Below are 15,905 nucleotides of genomic sequence, written 5' to 3' on the forward strand. Positions count from 1 at the left end.
ACAACTCACATAAATAACAAGAAACCATAAGCAATACGGAATCTTCATCTCAACAGTCATGAAGAATATTCAGCATTTACGACAACAAGAAAAGCCAAGCAGATACATTAGAATCCATCTTGCCTTACCCTCAACTCAAATCCACTAAATTTGAGGTACTCTTATCTTTTTCCAACAAAGCACAGAAGGTACCATCCAACCCTTCGTAAAAGACTTCCAAAACTGGCAGAGAAACCTTACGATAGCCTATCGACTATCTGCCGCACTCCTCTCTCTGTTTCTGTTCGGTGTTCTGTACGTTGTTGCTTTTAAAAAAGTATTTTTTTTACTCAAATGGTCCACCTGAAAGGACATCCACCTCCGAATCTAATGTCATTAGTTATACTCTATGTAAACGTTATGTAAAATGCCATTTCTCCGCGTAAGTTAACACCAAATACATTTGCAAAGTGGATGTAAAAGTCATGTAAAAAAAGAAGGACGGCCGTTTTAACCAGGTCACCTTCAGCATCGTGTTGTAGTATGAGCCAGCCAAGCGCTAGTGTCTTGTGACAGACAAGAACATTGAGTAGCTGGTCAGAGGCCAACACTCAGGTGAGATTTGGTTCTTATTCGGGGCTCCCGAGTGGCGCAGCGGTCTAAGGCAGTTTATCTAAGTGCTAGAGGTGTCACTACAGACAACCTGGTTCAAATCCAGGCTGTATCACAACCGGCTGTGATTGGGAGTCTCAAAGCGGAGCACAATTGACCCAGTGTCGTCCGGGTTTGGCCGGGGTAGGCCGTCATTGTAAACAAGAATATGTTCTTAACTGACTTGCCTAGTTAAACAAAAGTCAAATAAATCAATTCTACTTATCAAGGTCAACAAAAGTCAGCATTCTTTCTACAGGTCCAGTGTTGGGTGCTATGTAAGTGTCTAGCGAGGTAAAGGGAATGAGGCCTACCTCCGGCGCCATCCAGAAAGGTGTTCCCACCGAGGTGTTCCTACGGAGACGAGTGTTCGTCAACTGGGCCGAAACACCTGCACAAAGACACAAGGACAACATAGCTCAATTAAATAGGAACCACAGTATGAACGGCTGTATGCATTGGGACATCACAGTTCAGTTACATAGGACATCTATAGATTTATTTTCATCTCATGTCCATCAGACAGAAACCAGAGCAGCTGGTTCCGATGATGAGCTGTCATAGGGTCAAAGAGTGAAGTTCTATTCATATTCCAGCTGGGATGGATGAAGTAAACGAAATTCCTGACCCACTCTGTTAGCCATGATGGTGCCGTCACTGGTGACATTGAACGAAAACAGACTTGTGCACGCACGCACGCACACACACACACACATACACACACACACACACACACACACACACACACACACACACACACACACACACACATAGCCTCAAACATAGCCTAAACACACGCCAACTTGTGATCGCTCTCAAGCAAATGATGGATTGCTTTGCATTACAAATACCCCCAGGTGATTTAGCAGTGCATTTGACTAGAAATCCCATCATGAACAAACCTCAGAACGACTATATTAGCACTTGCTTTCTAATCTACACAATACTGACTAACCCATTCAAACCATGACATGATTTAATTGGGATTATTTGGTAAGTGTTCCCGTTATCTTCTGGTCATTTTGAAAGGAGACTGTATACAATTCAAACGGCTATGTCTACGGTGGATATTTAACTAAGAATTATTCTAAAGGTCCAGTCAATCTGAATAGGACCATGGGTCGTCTCTTCACTGTGGCCATAGCCATTAGCAGAAGGCTGCTTTCTCTTCCTACCTTCACAGTTATGAGGCTAGGAAGATGTTACACACATGATGTGGGTGCAGTGGTGTAAAGTACTTTAGTAAAAATACTTTAATGTAATACTTAAGTCTTTTTTGGGGGGGGGGGGGGGGGGGTATCTGTACTTTACTGTACCGTTTGACTTTTACTTCACTACGTTCCTAAAGATAGTAATATACTTTTTACTCCATACATTTCCATACAGTACTCGTTATATTTTGTATGCTTAGCAGGACAGAAAAATTGTCAAATTCACGCACTCATCCAGAGACCATCCCTTGTCATCCCTACTGCCTGATCTGGCAGACTCACTAAACACACGTTTCATTTGTAAATGATGTCTGAGTGTTGGAGTGTGCTACTGGCTATCTGTCAATTTAAAAAACAAGAAAATGATGCCGTCTGGTTTGCTTAAAATAAGGACTTTGAAATGATTTATACTTTTACCTTTGACACTTAAGTATATTTTAGCATTTACATTTCATTTTGATACTTAAATATATTTCAAAACCAAATACTTTTACTCAAGTAGAATTTTACTGGGTGATTTTCACTTTCACTTTCGTCATTTTCGATTAAGGTATCTTTACTTTTACTCAAGTATGAAAATTGGGTACTTTTTCCACCACTGCTCATGTGTTCATATCAAAATGTCTGGACAATCAGCGACAGGCCGAGCCACAGTCGTGAACCAGACTCCAGTCCAGACAAATCAGTGTGAAGCTGCAGTAGGTGGTAGAGGAGCAGCCTGAACTGAATCCACCACTAGGTTATCAACAGAATGCAGCGAGACTACTATGGACTGAGAGAGAAGCTGTGCATCAACAACTAGCTGTGTGGTTACTATGTGCTTATATGTTTAAACAGACAACTGGAGAATTCCAAAGTGTTTTACAATACAGTATATGACATGTTGCTAGCATAGATGAATATACAGTATACAGTACACTCCATCTGAGTCAACAAATCACACATGTGTAAAACAATGTTAATGTTGGCTTTTATCTATGCTGTATGTAACTGTATAGTGAATATGAATGAACTAGAGTATAAGACGATGTTATTTGTAAAGAGTATATAATGGATATCTCTCAGAGGCCCTCCTTGTTGAATGGGTTAAACTGCATTCTGGATGGAATGAATAGGCAGGAGAAGGACTGCAGTAAGCAGCAGATTCTCAACGGTGCTGTAGCAAACATCAAAAGGGATTAGGATTATATGCAGGAGGGGATATACACAGGGCTGACACACTGTGCTGCACGTGCACGTGCACATGCACACATGCTCATGCATGCACACACACGCTCATGCATGCACACACACTTGCTCATGCATGCACACACACACGCTCATGCATGCACACACACACAAAAGATGAATGCACGAACACATGCATGTTACTAGCAGAATTTTTTTTGCACAGATAGTCAGTACACAGACACATTTGAGTCATTTATCAGAGCGACTTGGGTTAAGTGCCTTGCTCAAGGGCACATCGACATACTTTTCACCTAGTCGGGATTGGGATTCAAACCAGCAACCATTCGGTTACCGGCCCAATGCTCTGAATCTCTAGGCTACCTGCTTACACACACGCACACACACAGAAAACCTACACCCAATCAAACACACACGTCCTACACACATATGTTCACACATATTAACCCGTATTTAACCATTTCATGGTTGGTGTGATGAAATGGTTATGAGGCCCTGACACGTATGCACAAAGACAGCCCTATAAAAAGCCCCCGTGGCCATTCTTTTTCTACAACATTACCCAGAGGCAGGGCCCGGCGGAACACCCTTAATAATCATCAGAGAGATAACACTGTCAATTAGCATATTCATTAAGAAACTGAAAAGATGGCCTCCATCCATATTCTTCTTCTCTTTTTCAGGGCTTTTTTTTTCTCAGAGTGGTGATGAGTCACTGCAGGGGTTTTATCTTTTCAGCTGCTTAGTGTAGCGTGGGACGTGCCAGTCCCCCACATGGAAAACTATTAGCCTCGGCGTGACGCAGGACACGCGTGGAGCACGTGTCCCTGCTATCTTCCTCTCTCTCGCTCTCTCTGTCCCCCATCTCTCCTAGCCACCTATGTCCAGCCCCCTGTATCACCACTGTCTGTCTATTTTGTCGCTCTGGGCCGTCTGTCTGTCTGTCTGTCTGTCTGTCTGTCTGTCTATTTCGTCGCTCTGGGCCGTCTGTCTGTCTGTCTGTCTGTCTGTCTGTCTGTCTGTCTGTCTGCCGCTCCACGTATCAATGTGCCCATTGATATATTCCCCAACCTTTCTCTTATCAAAATCAGTTACCAGGATTCAGGAGAGAAGCAAAATACAATTTTTCCTGCACAGCATGACAGCCTATTGGAATAAATGTGCAGTTGAGTGTCTTTTAGTTTTCACAGTGGGTGGGATACCATGGGTCGCCAACCCCAACAAGAGTAGACTACATTAATTCAGTGGAAGAGGATTTGGGTGATATTCACCATAATGACAGCACATTTGAAGCTAAATGAAGAAACATAAACTCTTCTCTGTTCCCATGACAATCTTTGTTTTTGTCATAGCAACACATATTTATGCGGCAAGTAGCCTAGCGGTTGAGAGCGTTTGGTCAATAACCAAAAGGTCGCTGCTGGAATCCCTGCGCTGACTAGGTGACAAATCCCTTTGAACAAGGCTTCTTCCTGTAAGTCGCTCGTACCCCCCCCCCCCCCCCCCCCCCTTTCAAATCAGTGATATTTATAATAGTTTACAGCCTCAGAAACACTGATGAAACCAACATAACACCACACTATAAAACACAGATCTCTGTACCTCTGTACAAACGTACGGGGTGTTATGTATTTCTGATCAAAATAAAGGCATGCTTGATCAAATGAATCTGACCATGGGATATTCAGACAGCCTCAAACACTCCTAGTTGTTTATAGGTCACCTCCTAACTCCATATTCATCATGAAGAGTGTAGCACTGGTATTTGTGTGGAGGACTTCGCTAAATCAGATCATACAGAAGGGTCATTTGAAAGGGAGGGGGTACAGTGTTTCCTGGAGTGCAGGTTTGATTGAATCCTGCCCTCATTTGAATGAAGTATTCATGGGGAATGTGGTGAGTGAAATATTAAACAACAGAGTGGAAGGAGAACATTGTGTGTCCAAATGACAGCTTCTCTGTAATAACATCAAAGCTTTTCTATAGTCTACCATGACTTTACTATCCTGACCAAACAATGCTTTCCTGTTGACTGACTTTGACAGAGCCAGGGGAACTTTCAAGCATAAGTCATTACTATCTCCCTCTCGCTTTCTCTCTGTGGGGTCGTGAGTCATCACTATCTCCCTCTCGCTTTCTTTCTGTGGGGTCATGAGTCATCACTATCTCCATCTTTCTTTTTCTCTGTGGGATCGTGAGTCATCACTATCTCCCTCTCGCTTTCTCTCTGTGGGGTCGTGAGACATCACTATCTCCCTCTCGCTTTCTCTCTGTGGGGTTGTGAGTCATCACTATCTCCCTTTCGCTTTCTCTCTGTGGGGTCGTGAGTCATCACTGTCTCCCTCTCTCTTTCTGTCTGTGGGGTCGTGAGTCATCACTATCTCCCTCTCTCTTTCTCTCTGTGGGGTCATGAGTCATCACCATCTCCCTCTCTCTTTATCTCTGTGGGGTCATGAGTCATAACCATCTCCCTCTCTCTTTCTCACTGTGGGGTCATGAGTCATCACCATCTCCCTCTCTCTTTCTCACTGTGGGGTCATGAGTCATCACCATCTCCCTCTCTCTTTCTCACTGTGGGGTCATTAGTCATCACTATCTTCCTCTCTTTCACTCTGCAGGGTCATGAGTCATCACTGTCTCCCTCTCTGTGGGGTTATGAGTCATCACCATCTCCCTCTCTCTTTCTCTCTATGGGGTCTTGAGTCATCCCTATTTCCCTCTCTCTTTCCCTCTGTGGGGTCTGCTCCTCCTATCTGCTCATTTCATATGTCCGGGTTCACCCTCCTCCTCCTAACCCCCTTCCTACCCTGATTGCGTGAATGCCAAGCTTCCCCGTTATCTCTCCGCTACCCAGAATTCCCCCAAAGTAATTAGCATCTTCACATTGCCTCTGCACTGGGGCTGACACGGACTGAAGCCAGGGTGGCGACCATCTATCTGAGGGATTGGGCGAGCACGGCGAGCCATGAGAGTATCACTTGAGAGTAGCTTATAGCTAAAGTGGAGCCTCCTCAGAAGTGAATACCTCGTTAATGGAAGTGTTAAACAGACGAGCGGCAACAAAGAGCGCAAATGGGCGAAGTGTGTTATTCGTGGAATTTCTATGGTGCCGACAAAAATTCACAAGACCCATTACTCATTGGTTTAAGTGAGGGAAGAGAGGGAGGCAGTGACATGCGCAGGTTGATGCTTTTAAGAGAAGCTTCGCTTAACAGGCTGAATGAAGAGGAGATTCAGCTGTAATGGAAAGAGGCATGCTGCTTTTCAGGCCCCAAAGGAGCTTCGCTGAGTCACTGCTGGAAATGGCCTGAATCATTTCTCCTTATTCAGACTCTGGCTAGCGCACAGAGAGCTTCATTTGGTTGAGAACAACAGGCAACAAATCAGCGCTGCATCGCTAACACAACGAATAAAAACAATGTCCTCTGCGGTGAGGCCAAATGCAGGAGACACTGCGTCTCATGGAAGTGTATTTGCGGCTACCCACCTACCACCTTCCCACCACGTATTCCACCCTGGATAAGAAAATACATGTACGCCAATTAAGGTGGCAAACAATTTGGGGTAATGGATTTGATCCATCGGCAGTATCACAGACACGTAGGCACACATAGACCGCTGACAAATTAACACAATATACTGAGCCATACAGACACACACACACACACACACACCGTACCAAAGTCCACCAGCTTCACCCCTCCTTGTGTGGTCAGTAGGATGTTGTTGCCTTTGACATCCCGGTGGATGGTCTTGTTGATGTGCAGGTGATGGAGACCCTGTAACAGCAGAGATAGTAGTAATATAGTAAGTCATCGGAAAGAGGGTCTTTCAATTCATAGTTGGGAAAAGTATTTTTCAGGCTCTCTCTCTCTCTCTCTCTCTCTCTCTCTCTCTCTCTCTCTCTCTCCATCCACCGTTCAAAGAGCAGGCTTACCGTGAGGGCCTCGTGTATGATATAGGCAATGATTGCCTCATCCATTCTGTCCCCTCTCTTCAGCATGCCTTTGGCCAGGTCTGTCACCGAACCTCCATTGCAGAGCTACAGGCACATAAGAAAGAGAGAAGACAATGGCTTTCCTTTGCTAAACCGTAGCGTGAGTCAGCATATTCTGGCCAAAGCCGAGACAATGAGCTTAAATCTAGATATGCCACATCTAGAAGTGCATACTGTAGCTTCGCATTGTGTAACACCCTTCTGATAAAAGCGCTGGGTACAAAATTAAGATTTCAGAAGGAATCTTCAAAGCTCTGAAGACCATGGTGGTGATAGTTGATTATTTTGTTCAATCTCTCTACGCTTATCTATTTGAAACAGCTTAGGGGGAGGTAGGAATCGTGTGTATAGAGAAAATGCAGATTCTCCTAAGAGGGGTATAATCGGCTTTGTGATGACTAAACTGTAATTATTAAAGATGTGCGAATCGAGGTCCTCGAATCAAGCACCTCCGCCTACTTTGGAGACTATTTCTGACAGGAAGATTAAAATCCATGCATATGCATATGCCATGATGAAAACCCATGAAAAGTGTTTTAAAGTATACATTTGGCAGAGAGCTTTACTGAGCGGCATGTCAAGGGAAAACAGACTTGTTTTCATTACCAAGTAATCAGTGCCCATTTTACACTACAAAAAAAAAAATAATAACCTAAGCTTGATTACACAACAAATCTCTCGTATGAAGAAATGTGACTTTCTGCATACTACATAAGGTTACAGTGCGAGCAGCAGAATCTATCTCCTTAAAGTGAGATGTGGCTCTATTATCAATGTCAACGCCTGCCTGAAAATCACAGAAAATCACAGAGAATCACAGAGAATTGCCCTAGGTGTTGCCAAGGCAACAATAATACCCCATTATTTTGGGCTGTCATCACCTGACCTCCAGATAAAGAGAAAACGCCCTTGAGTGCCGACTGAGACGTGGAGGAAACAGAGTGGCGCATAATAGTACAATCTAAGTAGCTGTGTCTAAGTACTTTATAGACGGATACAATGGCCCCTCATCTGCATCAGTGGGAAGCTTGAATCAAGCAATAAATATTTTGTCTATGCACTCTCAGAAATGCTACTTGTTTTGCCTGCATTTTTCATGAGGAACTGCATGCATAAAAGCATTTTTTTTTGCATTCTAAAAGGGAAATGTCTATTTGTCTAATTATGCGTAGAACACTTATACTCCTATAATCAGAGACGTCTCTGTCTCACTTGTGCATTGAAGGGATAATGAGGGAAGAAACCTCAGGGGTTACAGATAATTAGAAGCACCCTCTTGTGGAGGACAACCGAAAAATGCTTCACATTCATTCTCAGAGTGAGTCACAAAACGCAAAGTGTAATCATCAATGCAATCATGTCTCCTACGATGTAATGGTAACCAGTTAGAGAGTTTAACCGTTTTTTGGTGATGTTTGTTTCCATGATCATTCACACGTCACGGGAAAAGCAAGCAAAAACAACTTTTTAATGCTAAATTCCCCAAATAAAGGAGGATGGGAAATGGATGGAGGAAAGATGCAGTAACACAACCAGGTTTTTATTGAGAGCTTCTCTGTTGGTGACTTGGTAAGGAGTTCCCAAAAAGACAGATCCATTTTCTGATCTCATTAACATTCTGTCCACATGGCCCAAAGCCATTGTGCACTGTGTCTCTGCCCTCATGTTTCTCTGCCAGTTACATGCACTCATTGAGCTAACCACAGGGAGTTGTAATTTGCCTGTTCCACTTAGCCTGCAGTTTACAGTACACAGTGTGCACTTTTGAAATGGGAGAAAGGAAAGGAAATGGTTGGAATACACAGTCCTGTATAAAATGAATAATACAAATACTGAGCTATGTTGTATGCTCCAAAACATTTGAAAGTTGTGTTATTTTAAACTAATAAAATGACTCGTGGAAAATTAAATAACTATAAAAAAGATAGGTGTCAAAATGATTGCTGCCCGTTTTCAACCACTGGTGTGTGTGGCCAAAGAACCCCAAAACAATTTGTCATCGAAAGAAGGATGCATAATCAGAAAAGAAGCCCGTACTTACAGTGAAATATGGCGGCCGAGATTGAAGTTATGGGGCTATTTTGCTTCCACTGGTCGTGGGGCCCTTGATGAGGTCAACGACACAATGAACTTTACCCAGTACCAGGACATTTTAGCCAAAAAACCTGGTTGCCTCTGCCAGGAGGCTGAAACATAACCGCAAGTGGATCTTCCAGCAAGACAATAACACCAAGAACTAATAAAAATCCACAAAGAAATGGTTATTTGACCGCAAAATCAACATTTGCCTTTGGCCCTCTCCGTCTCCAGACTTGAAACCCATTGAAAACCCGTGGTTTGAATTGAAGAGGGCAGTCCGTAAAAACAGATGAAGGACATCAAGGATCTGGTAAGATGAATTGGTCAAACGGCTCAGTGTTATCATACTTCCGTAGTAATACAAACAGTGGTGCCAATCATTTTGACACGTAAAAATCTACAAAAATAGAAAGACACCTTGTTAAATCAAATCTGAGCAGTTGTGTTAGCAGAAAATAATAGCATTTCTGAATTTTTTTGGAGCACACAATATAGCTCAGTATTTGTCTTTTTTGCTCATCTTTATCAAGGGTGCCAGTCATTTTGGTCATGACTGTAGGTGGACGTGATGCTTTGACATGCTTAACTTCTCCTATTGTCTTATGTTTCCTTCAACACTTAGATACGGACGTCAAGACGTGTGATGACGACAGACAAGATGAGTGGCAGCCAGGTGGTGTATTGTTAGGGACGTCAGATGATGTCAAGCACCCTTCACATGTGAGAGCTTCACACAGACCCCTAGAGGGCTGAACATGGGCGAATTGATTTGCCCTCGCAAGGACTAAACCATGGTATGTTGTCTCTGCATGTCTGTCTGTCTGTCTGTCCTGGTGATACGGAAACACATTGTTATATAGAAGCTCAGTCAAAACCCCAGTATTCCAGAAACTGTAACAGTAATACTTCACTTCCCTTCCTGCAAGCCCCGGCTATTTACTATCAGCCTTTGCAGACAGACTGCAGTCGAGCAGAGCGTATCAGAAGCCTCTGCAGACAGGAGCGTCTCAGTGAGCCGGCTGAGCCTGACGTCAGAGTCCACATCACTGCCGAGATCCCCTGTCATCATTAAATTACACAGGGCAAGGCAGACCGATCCATTTTAATGAGCTAGCTAGGCTCCAGTGCCATGGTATTAGCCAAGCTAAACGTTAGCACTCACTCTCCCGGCCGCACTGTTTGGTCTTCTAGAGTGCCCCATTTCACGCCAACATGAATTATTTTGGACATGTTGAAAGAGGCAGTCGCACCAGCTGGCTGACTAAAGACGACGTGTGAAATTTCACACTCAGCTACATTGTTTTCTATTTGGGATTACCTAGATGTAGCATATTATCTTATGAAGTTATTGCATTTGAGTCACTTCAAGTCATGTTGCCAACTACTGTTACAGGTACACATCCAGAAATAGCTAATTCCATCAATACCCACATTTGGCCCTAAACCAGAACCCATCCAATCAGATAGAACTGGCTCTTCTGTCAACATTGGTCAAATATCCCCAGAGTTCAGACTACACGAAGAACATATACTTTATTGGCTTCGTTTTGAAACCTCATGGTTATCTCCCCGCGAGAGACGGTGGGCACATTATTGCAGCTTTGGACAAGACATCAACATAATTCCTCACATGTTGTATGGAAATGACTTGAGACTTAGGGGCTAATACTGTTAGCTGCCATCACCGGCTCCATCCCCCTACCTTCTGCTAGACTAGCTGTTGGATTTAAAAGTCTTAGCCTGCTATTTATACCCACAATAAAAATGGAGGGATGGTATGAAATACTGTACACAAACTAATTACCACAACCATAAAGTCATAAACACCAGCTATTTCAATCTATTTTCTTCAAATCAGATTTTAAACCTAACCTTAACCCTAACCACGCTGCTAACCTTATGCCTAACTCTAATCTTAAATGAAGACAAAAGCAAATGTTTGTTTTATTACATTTTTACGATATTGCCTTTTAGACTTTGTGGTTGTGGTGGCTAGTGGAAACCCGATGACGATAGCTAACTAGTAGTAGAGATGTGAAGCTTTCTGAGCTCCATACTGGGTCATCATCATTGCTATACCGGGTCCTGTCAATCATTAGCTGAGAGCTGTCTGTGGGTACTGTGAGTCATCACATGATGATCCCGCCTATAGGATATGTGGACCTTAACCAATCACCCCAATGCAACAAGACAGCTTCAAAAGAAATGCATTTGTGAATCACCATAGTTCTTCTTTGTCAGCTCAAAGGTTTGGCCAGTAAAGCCTCGAAACAGAACAGGACATGATCCAATACAGATCAGGTGCTGCTTTTGTCATGTAAATGAAGTGAATGGATCAAAGACCATGAAAAGGAAGAAGAAACGATGATGAGGATGTCACAAATATGTATGCCCCCCCCTCCCCATACCAGCCCTTTTGATTGGGCATTCCATTTTAAGCTTGGGGATGTTTTCTCTACAGGTGCAGCTAGTTATATTGAGCAGTATAATTGTGTAGATCTATGTTTACTGCAGCACAAAGAGATGTCTCCATAAAAGGACACAAAGATTTCTTGAAAGAAGAGCTACGCAAGGTTATCTCATGTTCTCCTTTGTTACTTTTCAACTTGTAACAAAAATGATGTTTTATCATTGTGTGTGTGTGTGTGTGTGTGTGTGTGTGTGTGTGTGTGTGTGTGTGTGTGTGTGTGTGTGTGTGTACGTGTGTGTACGTGTGCGTGTTTGGTCCTCAGGCCAAAGTCTCTTATTTCTGACTGTGTTTAATTTAAAGCCCTAACAAACAAAGCCATTATAAACCTCATTGTCAATTAATAACGGCCAGAGTTGGCGACGACCTGGAGTCGGGGAGAATAAGGGCAGTGTTTTTAAGGGAGTAAAATGGAGGCTTGTGAAGACAACAGAGCTGAAAGACAAATGGTGTGTTTCAAAAAACATTAACTGAAACATGATTAGATGCATGTTATTAGCACCTTATATGAAATGATTTCACAACTTAAAGCGTAGAACAGAACACTTGATTGCTGTTCAGATGAAGGTATTGGGGACACAAGAAGCAGAGTGGCCGAGGGTTTGAAGCAGCGGCACACTATGATTGATATATGTGAGTAAAAAAGCAAAGTGCCGGTCTATTTAAACGTCAGACCCCGGATCCATCTTCTCAGCTCATTTCACAGACGGAACAATTATCTACCCCTATCACAGGGATCGCTGTCTCAATATTTATGTCTCCCGGTGTATAATGAACGCAATCTCTCCCCTGTTAGTTTATCTGCATTAAACATGCCATCGCTGCAATGATCCTTCATTATTATGGTGGGATGGTGGTCATAGAATTGATAGTTGCAGTGTGCTCCAATACTAATCATGCCAACGTGCTTCACGGTAATTGTTTGGTTGTTTTGGATCATTTTCATTGGTTTAAAAATAAGTCTGTACCATATTTAGCCATGTATGTAGCAATATGTAAAAGCTGACGACAACTGCCATAACACTGTGACAACGGCACTACTGATGACACTAACCGTTGTTTGGGCGTATTGCCGTTCAACTAGCTTACCTACATAAGAGTTTGCATTACAGTTTAAGTCTGGTGTTATCAGCTCAGAGGTTCTCCTTTGAGCTTTGATACTGAATGACATGGCTACAAGTATTTTTACATCGGCTTACCTTCACTCATTTCGCTACACCCGCAATAACATCTGCTAAACACGTGTGTGTGACAAATAAAATGTGATTTGATTCGATCACTTCCAAAAGCACACACTGTAAGTGTAAGACAGGGTGTCATTAGGCACCGTATCTCTGTGAGGAACTGGAACCTCGACATTGTGTAGCAACTCAGTGAGGGGAAACAGTAGTAGTCAGGCATAGGTATCGCTAGCCCTGCACATAGGAAGTCACTCATATCAGACAAACCATTACACAGTTGTTGAGTAGCTGACCAGCCTGCACGCATGATTTGATTCTGGATGCAGAGATTAAAAACATATGTGAAGCCAGAACTACCCAAGATGCTAGCTTTATCCTGCCAACCACTTTACTCCCTGGCACTCAAGGCCTTATTTCTTCTAATACAACAGGTGGGTGTAATCCTGGATGCTGATTGGTTCAAACTTAATTCCAGCCGGTGTCTATTCCACAAGTTACCTTGGCTAAGACCATGACGTTAAAATTCCTACTGTTCCATCTCACTGCGCAATCCACTGTCTTATCAGCCCAAAAAGGACATTTATAAACTTGATCTCCACCACAATTTTTTTTTAGATTTGTATAAATGTTGCTGTCTATCTCTCCGACATTTGCAACATTGTTTCAATATCACAACTCAATTTTCAGCTGTCCCACCTGTCCTGGCGAGAGAGCAAATGTTCTATGCCAGGCAAAATCGCACATAATTAGCTCATTGTTATGGATGTTTCGAAATAAATGTCACTAGAAAACAGCTTAAACAAACACAAATGCTGCACTTTGCTGTTATTCTGGATGCACCGTTTGACGTGACTGTGTTAGCCGAAGTTGGCTAGCTAGCAAGCAAGGGATAAGAATGTTGCTAGCCATCACGGCAGCGAAACTTTTAGAACGAAGGTCCATAGGTTGAGAACAGAAAGACTTAACGACTGGGTCTCGTCTCTGGCTACCTAACCGATAGAATGAACAACCAGCCGGCTTAGGTAGCAACCCTAGATTTGTGTCAGGACTATATCTCATGGAAGGATTAAATAGTATGAATACATTAATCAAATTAACATCTTTAATGAAAATATGTCAATCATTATTTGAATATAATGGTACACAACACCTGTCCCAATTTATCCTTCGAACACTGGCTTCTCAGGCAGTATCATTTAATTAGCCATGTGTTATGTGCTGTTAGTGAGGAGAAGACTAATGTCCACTGAATAAAATAAAAATCATAAATACAGCATGGGCACAGAATAGACAGCAATATCAAATTATGACTTATACGATGCTGGAAGAGCTATTAGTACCACAAAGATAATAATACAAATTGTAACATTGGGCTGAAATTATAGAGGTTGTTTGCATAATTGATAATAAGGGACTGAAATACTGCTTTGTGTGTTTTGCTATCACAGACTGGAACAGGTTCCGGGATTCATCCGATGGCATTGAGGAGTACACCACATCAGTCACTGGCTTTATCATCAGTCAATGGCTTAATCAATAAGTGCATCGAGGTCGTCGTCCCCACAGTGACTGTACGTACATACCCCAACCAGAAGCCATGGATTACAGGCAACATTTGCACTGAGCAAAATGGTAGAGCTGCCGCTTTCAAGGTGCGGGACTCTAAGACGGAAGCTTATAAGAAATCCTGCTATGCCCGCCGACGAAGTGTCAAACAGGCAAAGCGTCAATACAGGGCTAAGATTGAATCGTACTACACCGGCAAAGATGCTCATTTTATGTGGCAGGGCTTGCAAACTATTACAGACGACAAAGGGAAGCACAGCCGCGAGCTGCCCAGTGACACGAGCCTACCCGACGAGCTAAATCACTTCTATGCTCGCTTCGAGGCAAGCAACACTGAGGCATACATGAGAGCATTAGCTGTTCCGGATGACTGTGTGAGCACGCTCTCTGAAGCTGACGTGAGTAAGACTTTTAAACAGGTCAACATTCACAAGGATGCGGGGCCAGACGGATTACCAGGACGTGTGCTCCGGGCATGTGCTGACCAACTGGCAGGTGTCTTCACTGACATTTTCAACATGTCACTGATTGAGTCTGTAATACCAACATGTTTCAAGCAGACCAGCATAGTCCCTGTGCCCAAGAACATGAAGGCAACCTGCCTAAATGACTACAGACCCGTAGCACTCACGTCCGTAGCCATGAAGTGCTTTGAAAGGCTGGTAATGGCTCACATCAACACCATTATCCCAGAAACCTTAGACCCACTCCAATTTGCATACCGCCCAAACAGGTCCACAGATGATGAAATCTCTATTGCACTCCACACTGTCCTTTCCCACCTGGACAAAAGGAACACCTATGTGAGAATGCTGTTCATTGACGACAGCTCAGAGTTCAACACCATAGTACCCTCAAAGCTCATCACTAAGCTAAGGATCCTGGGACTAAACATCTCCCTCTGCAACTGGATCTTGCACTTCCTGATGGGCAGCCCCCGGTGGTGAGGGTTGGTAGCAACACATCTGCCACGCTGATCCTCAACACTGGAGCCCCTCAGGGGTGCGTGCTCAGTGCCCTCCTGTACTCCCTGTTCACCCACGGCTGCATGGCCAGCCACAACTCCAACACCATCATTAAGTTTGCAGACGACGCAACAGTGGTAGGCCTGAGCACCGACAACTACGAGACAGTCTATAGGGAGGAGGTCAGAGACCTGGCCGGGTGGTGCCAGAATAACAACCTATCCCTCAACGTAACCAAGACTAAGGAGATGATTGTGGACTACAGGAAAGGAGCACGCCCCCCCCCTTATCATCGATGGGGCTGTAGTGGAGCAGGTTGAGAGCTGCAAGTACCTTGGTGTCCACTTCACCAACAAACTGGAATGGTACTAACACACCAAGACAGTCGGGCACAAGGGCACGAGAAAGCCTATTCCCCCTCGGGAAACTAAAAATATTTGGCATGGGTCCTCAGATCCTCAAAAGGTTCTACAGCTGGAACATCGAGAGCACTGGTCGCATCACTGCCTGGTACGGCAATTGCTCGGCCTCCGACCGCAAGGCACTACAGAGGGTAGTGCGTACGACCCAGTACATCACTGGGGCTAAGCTGCCTGCCATCCAGGACCTCTACAGCAGGCG

General features: G+C 43.7%; 1 protein-coding gene across 1 annotated transcript in view; it reads right to left on the reverse strand.

The window, feature by feature from the left end:
- myo3a (myosin IIIA) overlaps positions 1-15,905 on the reverse strand; it is a 74,642-nt gene that overhangs the window by 39,560 nt on the left and 19,177 nt on the right. Inside the window, exons 4-6 of the mRNA XM_036944113.1 lie at positions 6,967-7,071; positions 6,709-6,808; positions 945-1,021 (exon numbers count right to left, since the gene is read on the reverse strand). Coding sequence (XP_036800008.1) covers positions 945-1,021; positions 6,709-6,808; positions 6,967-7,071 — 282 coding nt within the window. The remainder of the gene's footprint in view (positions 1-944; positions 1,022-6,708; positions 6,809-6,966; positions 7,072-15,905) is intronic.

This window comes from Oncorhynchus mykiss, chromosome 15 (genome assembly GCF_013265735.2).
Source record: "Oncorhynchus mykiss isolate Arlee chromosome 15, USDA_OmykA_1.1, whole genome shotgun sequence".
Lineage (NCBI taxonomy): Eukaryota > Metazoa > Chordata > Actinopteri > Salmoniformes > Salmonidae > Oncorhynchus > Oncorhynchus mykiss.